Raw genomic sequence first — 17,153 nt, forward strand, 5'->3', positions numbered from 1 at the left:
AAAAGAGCACAATAGAAAAATCATAAAAATACCCATGGAGTTGCCAACATCTCTATGATTGTAGTGGTAGCTAACAACCCATAAACATACAAGAAAACAGATATGTCTTTGCCTGGCACCCAAATGCTGGTTGTTGTTGCATGGGTAGGCAAACTAAGGCCGGGGGCCGAATACAGCTCAATCGCCTTCTCAATCCGGCCTGCGGATGGTACAGGAATCGGTGTGTTTTTACATGAGTAGAATGTATCCTTCTATTTAAAATGCATCTCTTGGTTATTTTTGGTGCGTAGGAATCCATTCATATTTTTTCCCCAAAATATAGTCTGGCCCCCCACAAGGTCTGAGGAACAGTGGACCGGCCCACTGCTGAAAAAGTTTGCTGACCCCTGTTACAGGGGGATGGGATTCCACAGAAGCAGCACAACTAAAGAGAAGGCCCTTCAATATATATTTAATGTGTTTTACAGTTAAGGAATGTCTACAAAACCAATTGTACGAGTCATACAACCAAATGAGAAGCAAATGACACTCTGGGCACCATTTTTACATGAAAAGTAGCATTGGGTTCTAACCCCCATTAGCCCCAGACAACATGGCAAATGACCAGATATGATAGCTGCTAAATTTCTGGATAACCACATGTTCCCCATATGTTTTACATGTGTGTGTGTGTGTGTTCATTCTTCTACAAAGTATCAGAGTGGTGTACAACAAAAGTTACAGGGGGGAAATAATTTTTTTTAAAAAAAATGGCAATAAAATATGCATAGAAAAAAAGATGATGTATCCTAAGCCAGAATGCCAACCACCGTCACAGACATCTTAGCTGGTAGATGTGAAGCACTTGTACTATAATAATCTGCAATTGCTAACGTCAGAAATAAAAAGGATGCACAAGTTTAAGGTTTAAGGTGATGATGAAGATATTAACAAACAAAACCAGTGTTATATTTTAAGCGTTGATAAGCAGATCCAGAAGAGTATTTAACTAATTGGAAAAGAGTAACATGGCTTTTAAATATGCAATTTTAAGTAATATTTTTTTACCTCTTTAGTCAGCACTTGTAGTCTGCTCAGAACTGGCTTTTGCATAACTCAGAGGTAGATTGAGACCCACCATTGGGCCTACAATACTCAGCCATGAAATAATATAGTTTGTATTCCTACAAAGCAAAAAAAAAATTTACACTCTAGCTGTCTTTAAAAGCTTGGATATCATTTTAAATGGCTACCAATTTTTATAAAATTGATACAACATTGCACACATCATTACTATGGAGGAGGGGGAAATCCCAAAATGTCCTAAATGGAAGTTCTGACGTTCCAAGTATTGTGCAACAATAATCTAAAACTGCCAACTTTAAGGTTGTAAAAATCCAGAAACAATGATTTTCTTTATAAACAAAGCATATCTATACATAATAAAAGCTACAACCAAAGAAATGAAACAAAAAACAACACAATGAACTGTCAATGAAACATATCAACAGATCTAAAAAACATACTCCCAAAGCAAATCTACTAGCTCTGAAGATAGGTCTAGCATAAAGCCTGTTTAAATGAGATCATTTTACACGATCTTCTGAAGACTTGCAAGGTTGGGTTCAGTGGGTACTGCACTGCAAAATATTAGCATATTCTAAGCATTCTAAGATTAGCAACACCCCCAGGTTTATTACAGTATAAGATAAAGAACAAATTTAGTTTGTCTGGGTACAACAGTGCACTTTTACTTGGTTATTTAGGGTGAATATGAGAACCTAATAAACCTCACACTGATACTACTTGCCTGCTTTGTTTATACGAACTGGATAACACCGCAGACATAAATTCATTTGTCCGGCAAGGATGAAGAACAAAGAAAGGCTGTCCAAGCAATGGATGCTCCTGAAAAAGATCAGCCATGCTTATATTATTTGTATAGCACTTTCAGTATCCAAAGTAGTTTACAATCATTATTGCATTTGTAATGTTAAGTTCTTAGGGTTCTCATTTTACAGATGAGGAATGGAAGGTTAAGTGATAGCGACTTGCCAAACACCAATTAATCTAAATCTAAGACTTTAGACTAGGACTTCTAAATCCAAGACCAATATTCTTTCTCATAGATTACACTCATTTATTTATGTGTCATATTCACTTCTCTACAGAAATATTAATAAATGAAACACCCGAGGCAATTAACATTCTTTTTTTAAAAAATCATTTAAAACTTAACAACAAAACACAAACAAAGTTCTAGTAGATAAAAGCACCAAGAGTGAGAAGTCCAGGAAAATTAAGACTCCAGCCAGGTTGAAAGTCTGCTGAAACAAAAACATCTTCACACAGCACTGGAATAGCATAATAGTGATGATGGTAAGCTAGAACTTCCAACGCAAAGAGTTCCACAAGAACAGAGAAGGCACTTTTACATGTTCTTGCCAATGACACTTTGGATGTATCTCACCAGTTGATCTCACTGAGCAGACAGGGATATACGGAAGGAGACAGTCCTTTGAGTATGGTCATTAGACTTTGAACAGTGATCAAAGTGACCTATGTTAAAACTAAATTTATATAATCAAGCTAAAGTCCAACACAATTAAGCATATTGACAAAGGAAGAGATATACCAATTATACAAAGCTATGAATGATGTAAACATTTTTAAAGAAGCACAATAAACTTTATTACTTGATTACTAAAAAATGAATTTACATAGTATCAAGCTATCTAAAACCTCTACTGGGTTCTCTGGGTATGGAGGTTCTCTGCCATTTGTTAATATTTTAGCAGTTCCCAAGTCTAGTATGTAGATGCAGAAAGCAGCCTTAGGCCTAAGGGATTATAACTATGTGCAATCATAGTAGTGAATCATCTGGATATTAGGCCAGATGATTAAATAGATAGTCTCTATTAAAAATAGTAAGATGAGTACACTTTGAGAACATCCTGAAGATATTTAAGAACACCAGCTCATGTTAGAATATCGCTTTATAAAGACTATACAAGAGAAAATAAGCTATTGGGGGAAACACAAATTAAAGGGATTAAATAAAGGATTAGAATTGCTGGATAAATAAAAACATGTAATCCTTAAAGAACCTATTCTCTTGAAGGTATGGAGAGGGAATTATAGAGGTACCACGAATCCCATGTTTATTTCCATGATTTGGTCTGTTCCACGCTGGATCCACTGAACTCTTCTAGAGCAGTGTGTGAGTTGTCTAAGCATATTAGTCACTGCTGGATTTGAGTATCAGAATTTGCATTTGATACACAACAATAGTTATTTTTTAATGCATTCCTGCAGTACAACAGTATTCACTAGGAAGACATTTTGAGGCTACCTTTATGCTCTGCAGTGACCCCCCCCCCCTCCACACAAACACCTCAACTGGAACCTAGCATACTTCAAGCCTAAAAAAATACATTCCAAACAAATACTGTACCAAGAATGTCAAATACAACTACAGTCCAGACCAGCCTCTCAGCACTCCAACCCATGCCATATGGGTGTTTGGAACTACAACTCCCATCAGACCCAGCCAGCACAGCTACCCGGTTAAGGAAGGCTGGAAAGTAAATTATTTGGCCATCTGTAAGAATACTAATGCTTTCTCTGTTCACCAACTTGTATGTACATTGAAACCAGTGAATGTTCTTTTACATTAAAGCACAGCCTACATATGCACTGCTACAGATCTCAATTTACCAGATACACTTTTGTAGACCCAGGACTGATTTCCATGTCTGATTACACAATGAAACAAAATGCAGCAAGTGCCAACATTCAAGATTGACTTGCCAGCCAGAAACTGGAATTCTGCAAACCTGTAATCCCATATTTAGACCTGAAATACTAAAATCCCCCCTTTCCTTGTTGCTAATTCCCCCTTTCCTTTGTATCTCTGTCCTGCCCCAAACAAATCTGCTCCAGAGGATTGAGAACACTTTGGGAAGTAGTGTGGGGAAGACTGCAGGAAAAAGGGAGGATTTGTGAAAAAGACTCCATCCCCCTTTTCACTCACATAAATCTCCACTGGATCAAAGAGCCTTTTGTCAACGGAAAGACACAATCGGATACATCCCCAACAGAGCAACATTTACTAATTCAACAAAGTTTATGTAGAAGAACACTAAAAATTGTTTGGGCTCCTTTTATCTTAATTCAGAAGACAGTCCAAAATACAAATTCATGCAAGGATGCTACCATCTGCTATCCATGCAAGTGAACTGATGCCATTCTGTATTATGAAGTAAATGCCAATCTGAATGAAAATATATTATTCCACTCAGCTGTTAGACTGAATCTGAAATGTATGAAAATACTTCTAGCAAAGACAGATTTCTGAAAAAAGACTATGTCCTGGAATTGGCAGCAGGAGTTTTATCAATGACAAAAAACACACACACACAAAAACCACAAATTATAACATAGCTAGCAGCATCCTATCTTCAAACTAGAAAGTCAGCCTGAGAAGAAGCCATGGTGCCATCAATTCTCTCTCCTGGTGGCTTTCCCTATATAATATATTTATACTTGCCATGTGCTTCTGGATCTCGCCTCTCTCATCTTCCCTCTCTGCTTGTCTCTTCTCTCGAGGACACTGGCTAATACGCTCTAATATCAGAGAGGCAGAAATATTGTGGTCTCGCTGGCTTCATTAGCATTACTGATGGGATGCCACAAAGAGAAGCACCTCTGTCCTAGGCAGCTAACAGCTTCACGGATAATTTCTACAAGGCCTTTGGCATGACCACCTTGTTCCCATTACTTACAGTTAACTCGACTTGCATACAGCTTCTATGTTTACCCCTGCATACACTTCCCGCCCCTTCCAGGTCTACTGAATTGCAAGTTATAAGCTACTGAGGCAGGCACTTGCCCTCCTACACTCTGTAAAATTGGAACTCCATCACTGATGCTCTTCTTTCCCCCAATATAGGATGCTTACTGACATACAATACACACAGTGTTAGCAGTGTTTTGCTGAAGATTGTTGTTGTTGTTTAGTCATTTAGTTGTGTCCGACTCTTTGTGACCCCATGGACCAGAGCATGCCAGGCGCTCCTGTCTTCCACTGCCTCCCACAGTTTGGTCAGACTCATGTTGGTAGCCTCGAGAACACTGTCCAACCATCTTGTCCTCTATCGTCCCCTTCTCCTTGTGCCCTCAATCTTTCCCAACACCAGGGACTTTTCCAGGGAGTCTTCTCTTCTCATGAGGTGGCCAAAGTATTGGAGCCTCAGCTTCAGGATCTGTCCTTCCAGTGAGCATTCAGAGCTGATTTCCTTCAGAGTGGATAGGTTTGATCTTCTTGCAGTCCATGGGACTCTCAAGAGTCTCCTCCAGCACCATAATTCAAAAGCATCAATTCTTAGGCGATCAGCCTTCTTTATGGTCCAGCTCTCACTTCCATACATCACTACTGGGAAAACCATAGCTTTAACTATACGGACCTTTGTCAGCAAGGTGATGTCTCTGCTTTTTAAGATGCTATCTAGGTTTGTCATTGCTTTTCTCCCAAGAAGCAGGCATCTTTTAATTTCGTGAGTGCTCTCACCATCTGCAGTGAGCATGGAACCCAAGAAAGTAAAATCTCTCACTGCCTCCATTTCTTCCCCTTCTATTTGCCAGGTGGTGATGGGACCAGTGGCCATGATCTTAGTTTTTTTATGTAGAGCTTCAGAACATATTTTGCGCTCTCCTCTTTCACCCTCATTAAAAGGTTCTTTAATTCCTCCTCACTTTCTGCCATCAAGGTTGTGTCATCTGCATACCTGAGTTTGTTGATATTTCTTCCGGCCACCTTAATTCCGGCTTGGGATTCATCCAGTCCAGCCTTTCGCATGATGAATTCTGCATATAAGTTAAATAAGCAGGGAGACAATATACAGCCTTGTCGTACTTCTTTTCCAATTTTGAACCAATCAGTTGTTCCATATCCAGTTCTAACTGTAGCTTCTTGTCCCACATAGAGATTTCTCAGGAGACAGATGAGGTGATCAGGCACTCCCATTTCTTTAAAAACTTGCCAAAGTTTGCTTTCGTCGACACAATCAAAGGCTTTTGCGTAGTCAATGAAGCAGAAGTAGATGTTCTTCTGGAACTCTCTAGCTTTCTCCATAATCCAGCACATGTTTGCTATTTGGTCTCTGGTTCCTCTGCCCCTTCAAAATCCAGCTTGCACTTCTGGGAGTTCCCAGTCCAAATACTGCTTAAGCCTGCCTTGTAGAATTTTAAGCATAACCTTGCTAGCGTGTGAAATGAGTGCAATTGTGCGGTAGTTGGAGCATTCTTTGGCACTGCCCTTCTTTGGGATTGGGATGTAGACTGATCTTCTCCAATCCTCTGGCCACTGCTGAGTTTTCCAAACTTGCTGGCATATTGAGTGTAGCACCTTAACAGCATCATCTTTTAAAATTTTTAATAGTTCAGCTGGAATGTCATTACTTCCACTGGCCTTGTTATTAGCAGTACTTTCTAAGGCCCATTTGACTTCACTCTCCAAGATGTCTGGCTCAAGGTCAGCAACCACACTACCTGGGGTGTATGAGACCTCCATATCTTTCTGGTATAATTCCTCTGTGTATTCTTCCCACCTCTTCTTGATTTCTTCTGCTTCTGTTAGGTCCTTTCCACTTTTGTCCTTTAGTATGGTAATCTTTGTACAAAATGTTCCTTTTATATCTCCAATTTTCTTGAACAGATCTCTGGTTTTTCCCATTCTGTTGTTTTCTTCTATTTCTTTGCTTTGCTAGTTTAAGAAGGCCCTCTTGTCTCTCCTTGCTATTTTTTTGGAAATCTGCATTCAATTTGCTGTATCTTTCACTATCTCCCTCACATTTTGCTTGCCTTCTCTCTCCCGCTATTTGTAAGGCCTATTGGACAGCCACTTTGCTTTCTTGCATTTTCTTTTCATTGGGATGGTTTACGTTGTTGCCTCCTGTATAATGCTGTATAAAGCCTCCATCCATAGTTCTTCAGGCACTCTGTCCACCAAATCTAAATCCTTAAACCTGTTCCTCACTTCCACTATATATTCCTAAGGGAATTGATTTAGATTGTGTCTTATTGCCCCAGTGGTTTCTCCTACTTTCTTCAGTTTAAGCTGGAATTTTGCTATAAGAAGCTGATGATCTGAGCCACAGTCTGCTCCAGGTCTTGTTTTTTGCTGACTGTATAGAGCTTCTCCATCTTTGGCTGCAGAGAATATAATCAATCTGATTTTGATGCTGACCATCTGGTGATGTCCATGTGTAGTCATCTCTTGTGTTGTTGGAAATGAGTGTTTGTGATGACCAGCTTGTTCTCTTGCCAGAACTCTATTAGCCTTTGCCCTGCTTTGTTTTCAACTCCAAGGCCAAACTTGCCAGTTGTTCCTTTTATCTCTTGATTCCCTACTTTAGCATTCCAATCCCCTGTAATGAGAAGAACATCCTTCTTTGGTGTCATTTCTAGAAGGTGTTGTAAGTCTTCATAGAACTGGTCAATTTCACTTTCTTCAGCACCGGTAGTTGGTGCATAAACTTGGATTACTGTGATGTTAAAAGGTCTGCCTTGGATTCGTATCGAGATCATTCTATCATTTTTGAGACTGCATCCCAGTACAGCTTTTGCCACTCTTTTGTTGACTATGAGGGTCACTCCATTTCTTTTACGGGATTCTTGCCCACAGTAGTAGATATGATGGTCATCTGAACTGAATTTGCCCATTCACATCCATTTTAGTTCACTGATGCCCAGGATGTCAATATTTATTCTTGCCATCTCATTTTTGACCATATCCAGCTTACCAAGGTTCATGGTTCTTACATTCCAGGTTCCTATGGAATATTTTTCTTTACAGCATTGGACTTTCCTTTCGCTTCCAAGCATATCTGCAACTGAGCGACCTTTCGGCTTTGGCCCAGCCGCTTCATCAGCTCTGAATCTACTTGTACTTGTCCTCCGCTCTTCCTCAGTAGCATGAAGATTGCTGAATATACTTAATATTAATTACACACACACCACGATCAGCTTAACCAATAACATGCACGTTCAGATTTTTGTTAGAATTCCTGGTTTTCCATCTAGACACAAAAGCAATTTCACATATTGAGTTTTCACAAAAATGTAACATTAAGACTTCTCACTCAACAAAAAATAATATAATCTCCTTAGTACAATATGTATATTTAGATACTTTGTTGTTTTAACATGTTGTTGTTGTTAATCTAATTCTATGCTACCAACAGTCAGAACACTGTTGCACTAAAACAATGAACTGACCACCTTTCCCCAAACATTTTCTCTGACCTATATCTTGACTATCTGCACCCAGCATAGTGTCTTTATCTTGTTTCATCAGATAATGGCTCTGTGTCAAGGATATTGCATTTTCCCACAGTTCAAACTAAATATATTGTTCCTGGGAAAATAAGATTTTCTCTTGAACTAGCAGGGTTACTGGAATGTGGAATGCTGTCTAGAAAAGGATGGAACAAAAATCACAGAAATCTATTGGATAGTGTGCATGATATCAATGGCATTAAATAACAACACTGTGTCACTACTTATGCACACATTCCAATTATATCTTGCCCATGTCTTGTTGTGCTGTGAATATGAACACACCAACTCTTCTTCAAGTTGTTTCTCTCCCCCCCCCTCATTCACACACATACAGACCTACCTACCTTAAGACTTCACCTTGAGATTTTATCAATTATTGTCAATTATTGTCAATCACCCCGGAAGGAGTATGTTCAAAGTCTTGGGGTCAATTATTGTCAATTGCCCTTGAAGGAGTAGGTTCAATCCATCTCTGTAAAGTGACATGCCCAGGTGACCTGAGTGCCTTTTATGAGCTCTGGCTGATTTTAATTTTTTAAAAAACCAGTTATGGCCATTTTTTGACTGCAACACCGTGCATTGGCAACCTCCAGATTGGATTGTTGCAATGCACTCTATGTGGGGCTGCCCCTGAGGTTGGCCTGGAAGCTGCAGCTAGTGCAAAATGCAGCAGCTTGACTGCTCACTGGGGCAGAATACTGCCACCAAGTTACGCCACCACTAAAAGAATTGCACTGGCAACCAATTAGCTACCAGGCTTAAGTATATGGTGTTGGTAAAGGTAAAGGGACCCCTGACCATTAGGTCCAGTCATGACCGACTCTGGGGTTGCGGCACTCATCTCGCGTTATTGGCCGAGGGAGCCGGCGTACAGCTTCCGGGTCATGTGGCCAGCATGAAAAAGCCACTTCTGGCGAACCAGAGCAGCACACAGAAACGCAGTTTACCTTCCCGCTGTAGCGGTAGACCTACCTATTTATCTACTTGCACTTTGATGTGCTTTCGAACTACTAGGTTGGCAGGAGCTGAGACCGAGCAACGGGAGTTCACCCCGTCACAGGGATTCAAACCGCCGACCTTCTGATCAGCGAGCCCTAGGCCCTCTGTGGTTTAACCCACCTGTGTTGGTACTGGTGTACAAAGGCCTATACAGTTTGAGACCCAGTCTAGATATCTAGTTATTTAATTATGTATCACATTTATAGCCCAAGGAGCTTAAGGTGCCATACATAGTTCTCTTCCTCCCCATTTTATCCTCACAACAACCTGAGAGTTGAGTTAGTGGCTCAATGCCACCCAATGAGATTCATGGCCAAGTGGAGATTTGAACCCTGGTTTCCCAGATCCTAGTCAGGCACTCTAATAATTACACCACACTACCTAGAACAGTGGTTCCCAACAAGTGGTCCGCGGACCCCCAGGGGTCCGCGAGCTATGCCAGAGGGGTCCGCAAGATCACCTCCCCAAGATGCGCATACCGAGCGGCGCGCGCGCAGCGGGAGCACCACGCACTGCTGCCGCGGCGTGGCGCCCCTAGCAATCCGCTCCGCCGACTCGGGAGTCTCCTTGGGTCTCCTCAGAGGAGGAGGCGCCACGCCGAAAGCCCCAGAGCTCGCTTGCCTCCTTCCCGCCCTCTCCCTGCCTGTGGCCAGCAGCACTGTTCTGTGGAGTTTTTGGCGTGGCTCCGCCTCCTCCGAGGAGACCCAATGAGACTCCCGAGTCGGTGGAGGGCGGCGGACTCGCTGCTGGGCGCCCCTGCTCCCTCAATTCAGGACCCGGTGGGAGGCTTTGAAGCGGGTGCGAGGTCACCTCTTCACCTCGGCAGCTGCGCCTTCCCCTCCCCCACCCCATTCCACCGCCCACCCACCCCAGAGAGAGAGGGGGCCACTGTTTTTTGGGGTGGTGGTCTTACCCCCTCTGTCAGTGAGGGAGCAGTGCGGGCGCCTTACAAATGAGCCCCCTTTGCACAGAGGGGTGACTGGGTGGGAGAAGCCCATGGAATGCAGGCGCTCTAGCCCCGAAGAGGCTGTCACCTTGCTTGCAAAAGCAACAGCCTCTCCTGAGCTGAGCCGCCTGCCTGCCTTCTGTTGGCTCTCCTTAAAGCAAGCGAAGTAATTGCTTTAGAGGAGCCCACGGAACGCAGGCGCTCTAGCCCCGAAGAGGCTGTAGCTCTGCTTGCAAAAGCAACAGCCTCTCCCGGGCTGAGCCGCCTGCCTTCCCTGCCTGCCTTCCGTTGGAACGCAGGCACGGAAGGCAGGAGGAGCACTTTTGGGATGCCCCATCCCCCCCCCAGCTGCCAGTTACCAAGCCTGCTCCGCTTGCTTTGCTGCGAGCTGGGAGGGGTGGTGCTGGACGGGAGCTCCTGTCAGTCCGTCCCTTCTCCCAGCTCGCTGTACCAGCAAGAAAAGCAAGAGCCGCTTGGGTGCTGTGCACGGCTCTCCCTCCCTCCCTCTCTTTCTTTCTCTGACTCCTTCCTTCCTTCCTCCCTCCCTCCCTCCCTATCTCTTTCACCCCTTCTTTCCTTAGCATTTGCTAATTTCCACCCGCTGCTTCTTGTCGGCTTCTTTTCTGGGGAACCTTTCCTAAAAATGGTCAACAACTTTGGGGGTCCCCTGCCTAAAAAAGGTTGTCAATTCTTGGGAATTTTGGGGGGGGGCGCCGGAGGGATCTTCGCACCACGGCGCTGGATATGTTTCACTCAGCCAAAATTGTTTAATAAAAAGGTGCTAATGGAGCCAAAAGTTATTTTCTGCTGACTAGTAGGCAGGTAGAGATTTGCAGTCAGATTTCAGAGTGAAGGTTTCAAGTTTGGAACCTAATATTTCAGAAATAATGAACTCAAAGGACAGATTTAACTCATCTCATTAAGAACTGAAAATTAAAACTAACTGTATACTGATGGAGTACTCTGTTGTAACTGTAAAAAACGTATAAAAAAGACTCTAAATTTGGCTCTCACTTTTTAATTTTAGGATTAGGAATTAATGGGGGTCCTTGTCACAATAGTGGCTCGATGAGGGGTCCTCGAGAAAATTTTGTTGGGAACCCCTGACCTAGAAGATCACTTAACTACTTATATACTCAAATGATCACTGTACTCTGCAAGAGAGCCCACACAAATGTAGGAATCAGACCTCTGGTATGGAAATACCTGCTTTTTGAAACTCTCTCCTGTTACATATCAAAGAGCTGGTACCTCTATTATATTTCCGGCACCTATTAAAGAACTTCTTTTTCCAACAACACTTTCAAGTGGAGATTCTTTTCCCAGTCTCTGTATTAGGCTTGAAATTGCTTTTAGATACATTTTTACTGTTAAAATTGTTGAATCACTTTGGGATGTTTCACAGGAAATGATTCATAAATGAAATATATTTTAGATCCAGGTAAGTCTTCTCTTTATAGGCTGAGTGATCCCTATTGTGCACTTTGGAGAACACATCAGATACATCATACAGATCATTTACCTCATTCAGCAGCAATCCTACCCTCCCTTTGGTACATGTAAACATGATTGCCTTTGAATCAAAACTATTCTGAAACAAAAAAAATTGCAGATTTTCACTTTTGACTGATTACTGTATATCAGTCCCCCAAAGTTGCTGCTTTAGTTTACACTCTACACTCAAGTAGTTTGGAAGGAAGCTATATTTCTCAAACTTTTCTGCTAAGACTTTTATATGATAAGCTCTACCATGTCCTTTTGTTTGTGAGTTGTTAAAAAGTCTGATGTACATCCAAGGTTAAACCAATGAAATGGAGGCACACTAAAGCAAGATGTGGATAGTTGCCAATGCAATGAAGGTTATCGAAAGAGTTAGCAGCTTGGGGAATTGATAATGGAAAACTCACTCCTCATGTAGTTCCTAGAGCAGTTTCAAAAGCTACTGCTTCCCCTTTCTTTGTCCAAGCCACCAACTGGGATTGAGATATAGAAAATAGTATAGAGACATAGAAAGAGGAATGTATAAACAAAGTAAGAATGCCAAAATACATATGTTGAAAAACTTTCTACTATATGAAGTTTTCCTTAATTTTCGTGTCTGGAAATCCTCTCCACAAAGGCGAAGTAGCATTTAGTTTCCAGATGTCAGGCTTATATATCAGTGATGAAAAGAAACATGAATCACAGTTGCAAGCACAAACCTATTTAAATGAAAAATCAACTTAGTTTAGTTATAAATTAATCTTTTGTGGGTGAAACTGCTACTGAAGTAGACATTTCCTGATTAATGTGTGTTGAAATTTTGCAGAAGGCAACCTGACATTTTCAGGAGCAAAAGCGTCTTCTGGACAGGAACAAAGCATCAAAAAGTGAAAATGCTTTTCTGAAACTTAAAGCATTATTTCCCTGCAAAGAATGTGACAGAATTATAGACATGAAACAAAGGGTCTACCAGAATTCCCCCACCACCAGCCCACCAGGCAAATTGATTTCCCACCACCATTTTCTGTATCATGGATTGTCAGACAGAAGATTCTGTTTGACTCTCTTTTTCAAAAGATCTTATTATGAAGGAAAGCCAGGAAATGCTTAATGACACATTGAACCTAATGATAATTAGTTATATCTTCTGCTATAGAGCAATTCAGAGCGAAAACAGGAAGATAGCAGCTGTGATATTTTTAAAAAGCTTTTTTGTTTTGCAATCTGAAAATAGGAATGCAGTCCTACACTAGGAGTTTGATGGCCCCAAAAGCCATTACATTATGGGGCAAGCTTCTCTTTCCAGCATGTGCAACAGCAGCATTCAATAAAGACAAATCTTTCTGGTTTCAAGTCCCTTATGCTTCTTTTATCATTGACCAAATAAAATGTCATTTCTACTAGATCTCAATGAGAAAAAAATATGAAACACTCTCTTTTCATCCCAAGAGAAAGCAAACCATGCCTAAGTTCTAGCACTGACAAAACAAAACTTTCAGCCTGTGTTATACAACTTTAAGCACACAGTGAGATAATGCCTAAAATAATATGTGAAATATGATCCATGTCAAATTTCAATTAACAACGAATGTCACTTTCGGGCATTACAGCAAGGTAATTAGTTCTGGATAGCTGGTATTGTGTGTTTTACTTCCCTTCCCCCAAACAGCAGGTATTTTGTTGTTGGTACATTTCCTGTAACAGCACCATTTATTTTCCCTGTCATAACTGGAGCTCCTCCAGTAGTAATGGCTTCTATTTTCTCTAGTGCTACATTAAACTGCCTTGGAGCATCCATCATAGCCTTTATGGGCTCTCCATTTCTCCTATAGTGGAAAGGGATTGTTGTCCAAAACATCCTCTGTCACATCCAGTTTGCATGATATAGCTTTGATGAAAATCATTCATAGAGGGATGTCAAGACTTTTATCAAGGGCAGCAGAAAACGTTTGTAACTGAACATTTTTTTCAATACCACCAGAGACTTCAGCCATTCTTTAGACTAAGGGGAGGAAATAATAATAAACTTTACTTCCTGAAAACTCTGAGAAAAGGATGATTGACATGCAATTAAAATACACAGGTTTGTGTCCAGTGCTCTGCCATCCAGATAGACATTGGACTAGTGAAGGTTGAAATCAACTAATTCATGGACTACAGCAGCCTTACCCAATCTGGTGCCCTTCAGATGTTTTGGTCCTTATCATTGGTCCTGTTGACTAGGGTTGCTAAGAATTTAGGTCCAACATCTGGAGGGCCCAGGTAGGGAAAGGCTGGGCTATAAAAACTAGATGCGCCTGTCACCAAAACATCCCCCTGCAGATGTGCCCTCAAACCTGCACACAATACATCATTCTAGAACCCATATATACAATTTGATACATGTTTGCTTAAGGTACGCCACTCAGCTGGGGTCTAAAACAGCAATGGAATTTTGATTTAGTGTAAGGATTTCAAATAGCAACACTTATGCTCCAAGTAATGCTCCAAGATAGTGATGAGACAAAGTCAGTACAGCAATGCTAAGTTCACTGTGATTGCTAAAGTAGATGGGTAAACAGCAGAACCCCAACAAGAGTCATGTTTGCCTACACATTGCTTAAATAATAAAGATTTCTAAACAATCCCTTTAAAAAAAAAGGAAGTGGACACCCTTAATAAGGCCTCTCTCTGTTCAGATCATGACAGAAAAGGAAATATTCAATTCCCATTAGTCAGGCTGCCCTGCTGTTACTAGGGGAGAACGTTTCAATTTTTAACCAGAGCCTAGCCTCGCAATACTGCACTCAATCATTTGGAAGCTTGTTTTTTAAAAGAAACTGGAATTCTCACTATTTCAGCCATTACAAAAAAATAAAATAAAATAAATACCAGGTCCAAATCCTTCTGCAATGGGAAATGAAGTGCAAAGTGGGAAACTTTATTTTCTCCATAAACTTATTTTTTAATTACAAATTAGCTTGGTAGCACATTTTTGCTCTTCTTTGAATCAAGAGCTTCTGGCAACAGTCCTCCGTTGATTCACTACCTTGCCCTTGTACTGTATATGTTCACTGAATCAAATACTGAGGTTTGAAAGAAAGGAACTGTTTAAGTTTGCAAGAAACATGGCAGTCACAGTCTCAGCCAGAGATGATAACATATTCCTTCCATATGGAACAATGTTGTGCACATTGAACAATTATTTATAATACTGTACTTATTTTGGAGAAAAGCTAAGTGCAGTATAAATACACAGAATAGAGTGCTTCAATTTAAGGCTACTATATATGGAGCACACATTTCTAAGGAAATTGTTTTGAGATTTCTTCTCTTCAGATAAGACATGTTGAAAATATGAAGCTGTCCTATACTGATTTAGACTACAACTAGCCCAGGATTACCTATTCTGACTGGCAACTCTCCAGGGTCTCAGGTTGATGACTTTTGAAGCTCTCCTCCTGAGCTTATTGTAACTGGAGTTGCAAACTTAAGACCTTGTGCATGCAAAACATGTGCCCTGCACTGAGATACAGTCTCTCCTCAGTATTTAACATTATCCTCTATCAAGAAGGAGCTAATGTGTACCATGTTGTTGGCTATTTCTGTTCTACACTTTATTAGATTTAATAAAATAGAGACACATTTCCCTGCTGAGATTGTTGCACCTAGAAAAGTGAGACTAGCAAGACATCACTTGAAATGCTACTGGATGATCAAGTGAAAGCAAATATATCAGAAGCTGCCATAGAAACAGTGAGACCTCTCCTCTCTCTTTCTCTCTGTGTGTGTGTGTCGTCGTCGTCGTCGTCGTCCCCCCCCCCGACTTGTAATTCACATTTATACAGTGACAAATTGCCAACTACTCTGTGATGGAGCATTTGTTCAGCAACAAAAGTCATTTGTTGTTATCTACATGTGCACAGAACTTTAAGGTACCACCATTCCATGTTAAGTCTTGCAGGAAAAACAATGAGTCTTGTGGCACCTTAAAGAGTAACAGATTTATTATGGCATAACCTTTCAAGGACTAGGGAAATGCAACCTGGTTATTTTCCAATACTTATTGTAACAAAATGATCTCATCAGGGTCTTCCTGTGAGGTGCTTATGAAACAGTGCCCATCCTTCTTTTCCCATCTTTACTCCCTAGGTTCAAGCAAAAGTGATATTCGATCCAAATCCCGTTCTGTATCCAACAGTGCTTAGTGCATTGATCTCATATTGCCTATGCTTGTAAAATGAATATTTATCCGTATCAAAGTAAATGAGACTGTAAAGAACATGGTCAACATGCATGGGGAAAGAAGGAAACACTGAGCTATACTCAGTTGCTTGGGGTACCATATAGCAAGCTGAGTATGACCCTCCTTCCCTTTGCTAGTACACGACACTTGGTAGGAAAAAGATTACAACATACAAATCTATCTCAGTTTTCCTGCACCTCCAGGAGATACATGTCAGTGGCTATTTTGTTAAAGTGATCAATGCATTTCAGATATTAACACAAAAACCCTGAAAAACTACCTGCTCTAGCATGTACAGAATAATAACTTTCCTCTGTAAGTCAGAGTGGCAAACTGGTGCTGCTTCCATAAGTTGCTGGACTGCTATTAGTCCTAGCCAACTTCACCAATATTCAAGGATGATGAGAGTTATAGTTCTCTGATATCTGTGGACTATAGCCCTGTTGATAAGCCTTAACTGTTACTGGCATTGCCCTTTTCTTTGCCCTCCTGTTTAGTTTCCTGTTTCATGCAGGATGCTAAACTCCTAAGAACAAGGATCTCTCTTCGTAATGGAGAAGCATAATTTGACAAGTACAACGAAGATGCTGCATAAATTCAACAACAGCAACAAAACCCACTATGAAGCACAGTCTATTCAGTTACAGTTAAGTTTATAACGGATTAAACACTTTAAAAAAAGTTTATACTGGAAAATTGGCAACTAGTTCTTGTTCTCAGAACTGGCACATCACTCATTCTTTCATGAAAATAAACAGATGACATATTTTTCAATACTTGCCAAAATAAAATTAATTTAGCCATCAACTTTTTAGTATCTTACATGTCATTTTATTAAATGACTCCTTAAAATATGTTCTGAAGTTGTGGGGTTTTTTTAAGGTACAAGAAGACAATCCAACAAGCTGTGTAGGGATGGAAAAAATGATATTGGAGCAGAATTTGGTATAAACACAACCCGATAAGAGAAAATGTAAGAGTTTGAAAATCTTTCAAAACATGTTTTAGGATGCCTGTAAAATTTAAAAATCCTGTTAAATCAAGAAAAGATGGCACATGTTAACAAATATCTTAGGCTGCTACCAGGCAGATGATTCCTAGTACTACTAATCACTGCTCTCCTGCTGTAAACTACCAGAATTGCAGAATACTTTCCTCACTATCAAGGGGTATATATATATA

General features: G+C 40.7%; 1 protein-coding gene across 1 annotated transcript in view; it reads right to left on the minus strand.

Annotated features, from left to right (window-relative positions):
* Window positions 1-17,153, minus strand: part of ATG10 (autophagy related 10) — a 111,709-nt gene that overhangs the window by 11,685 nt on the left and 82,871 nt on the right. The window contains exons 6-7 of the mRNA XM_035099694.2: window positions 1,790-1,887; window positions 1,048-1,163 (exon numbers count right to left, since the gene is read on the minus strand). Coding sequence (XP_034955585.1) covers window positions 1,052-1,163; window positions 1,790-1,887 — 210 coding nt within the window. The 3' untranslated portion in view covers window positions 1,048-1,051. The remainder of the gene's footprint in view (window positions 1-1,047; window positions 1,164-1,789; window positions 1,888-17,153) is intronic.

The sequence above is a fragment of the Zootoca vivipara genome, chromosome 11 (genome assembly GCF_963506605.1).
Source record: "Zootoca vivipara chromosome 11, rZooViv1.1, whole genome shotgun sequence".
Classification (NCBI taxonomy): domain Eukaryota; kingdom Metazoa; phylum Chordata; class Lepidosauria; order Squamata; family Lacertidae; genus Zootoca; species Zootoca vivipara.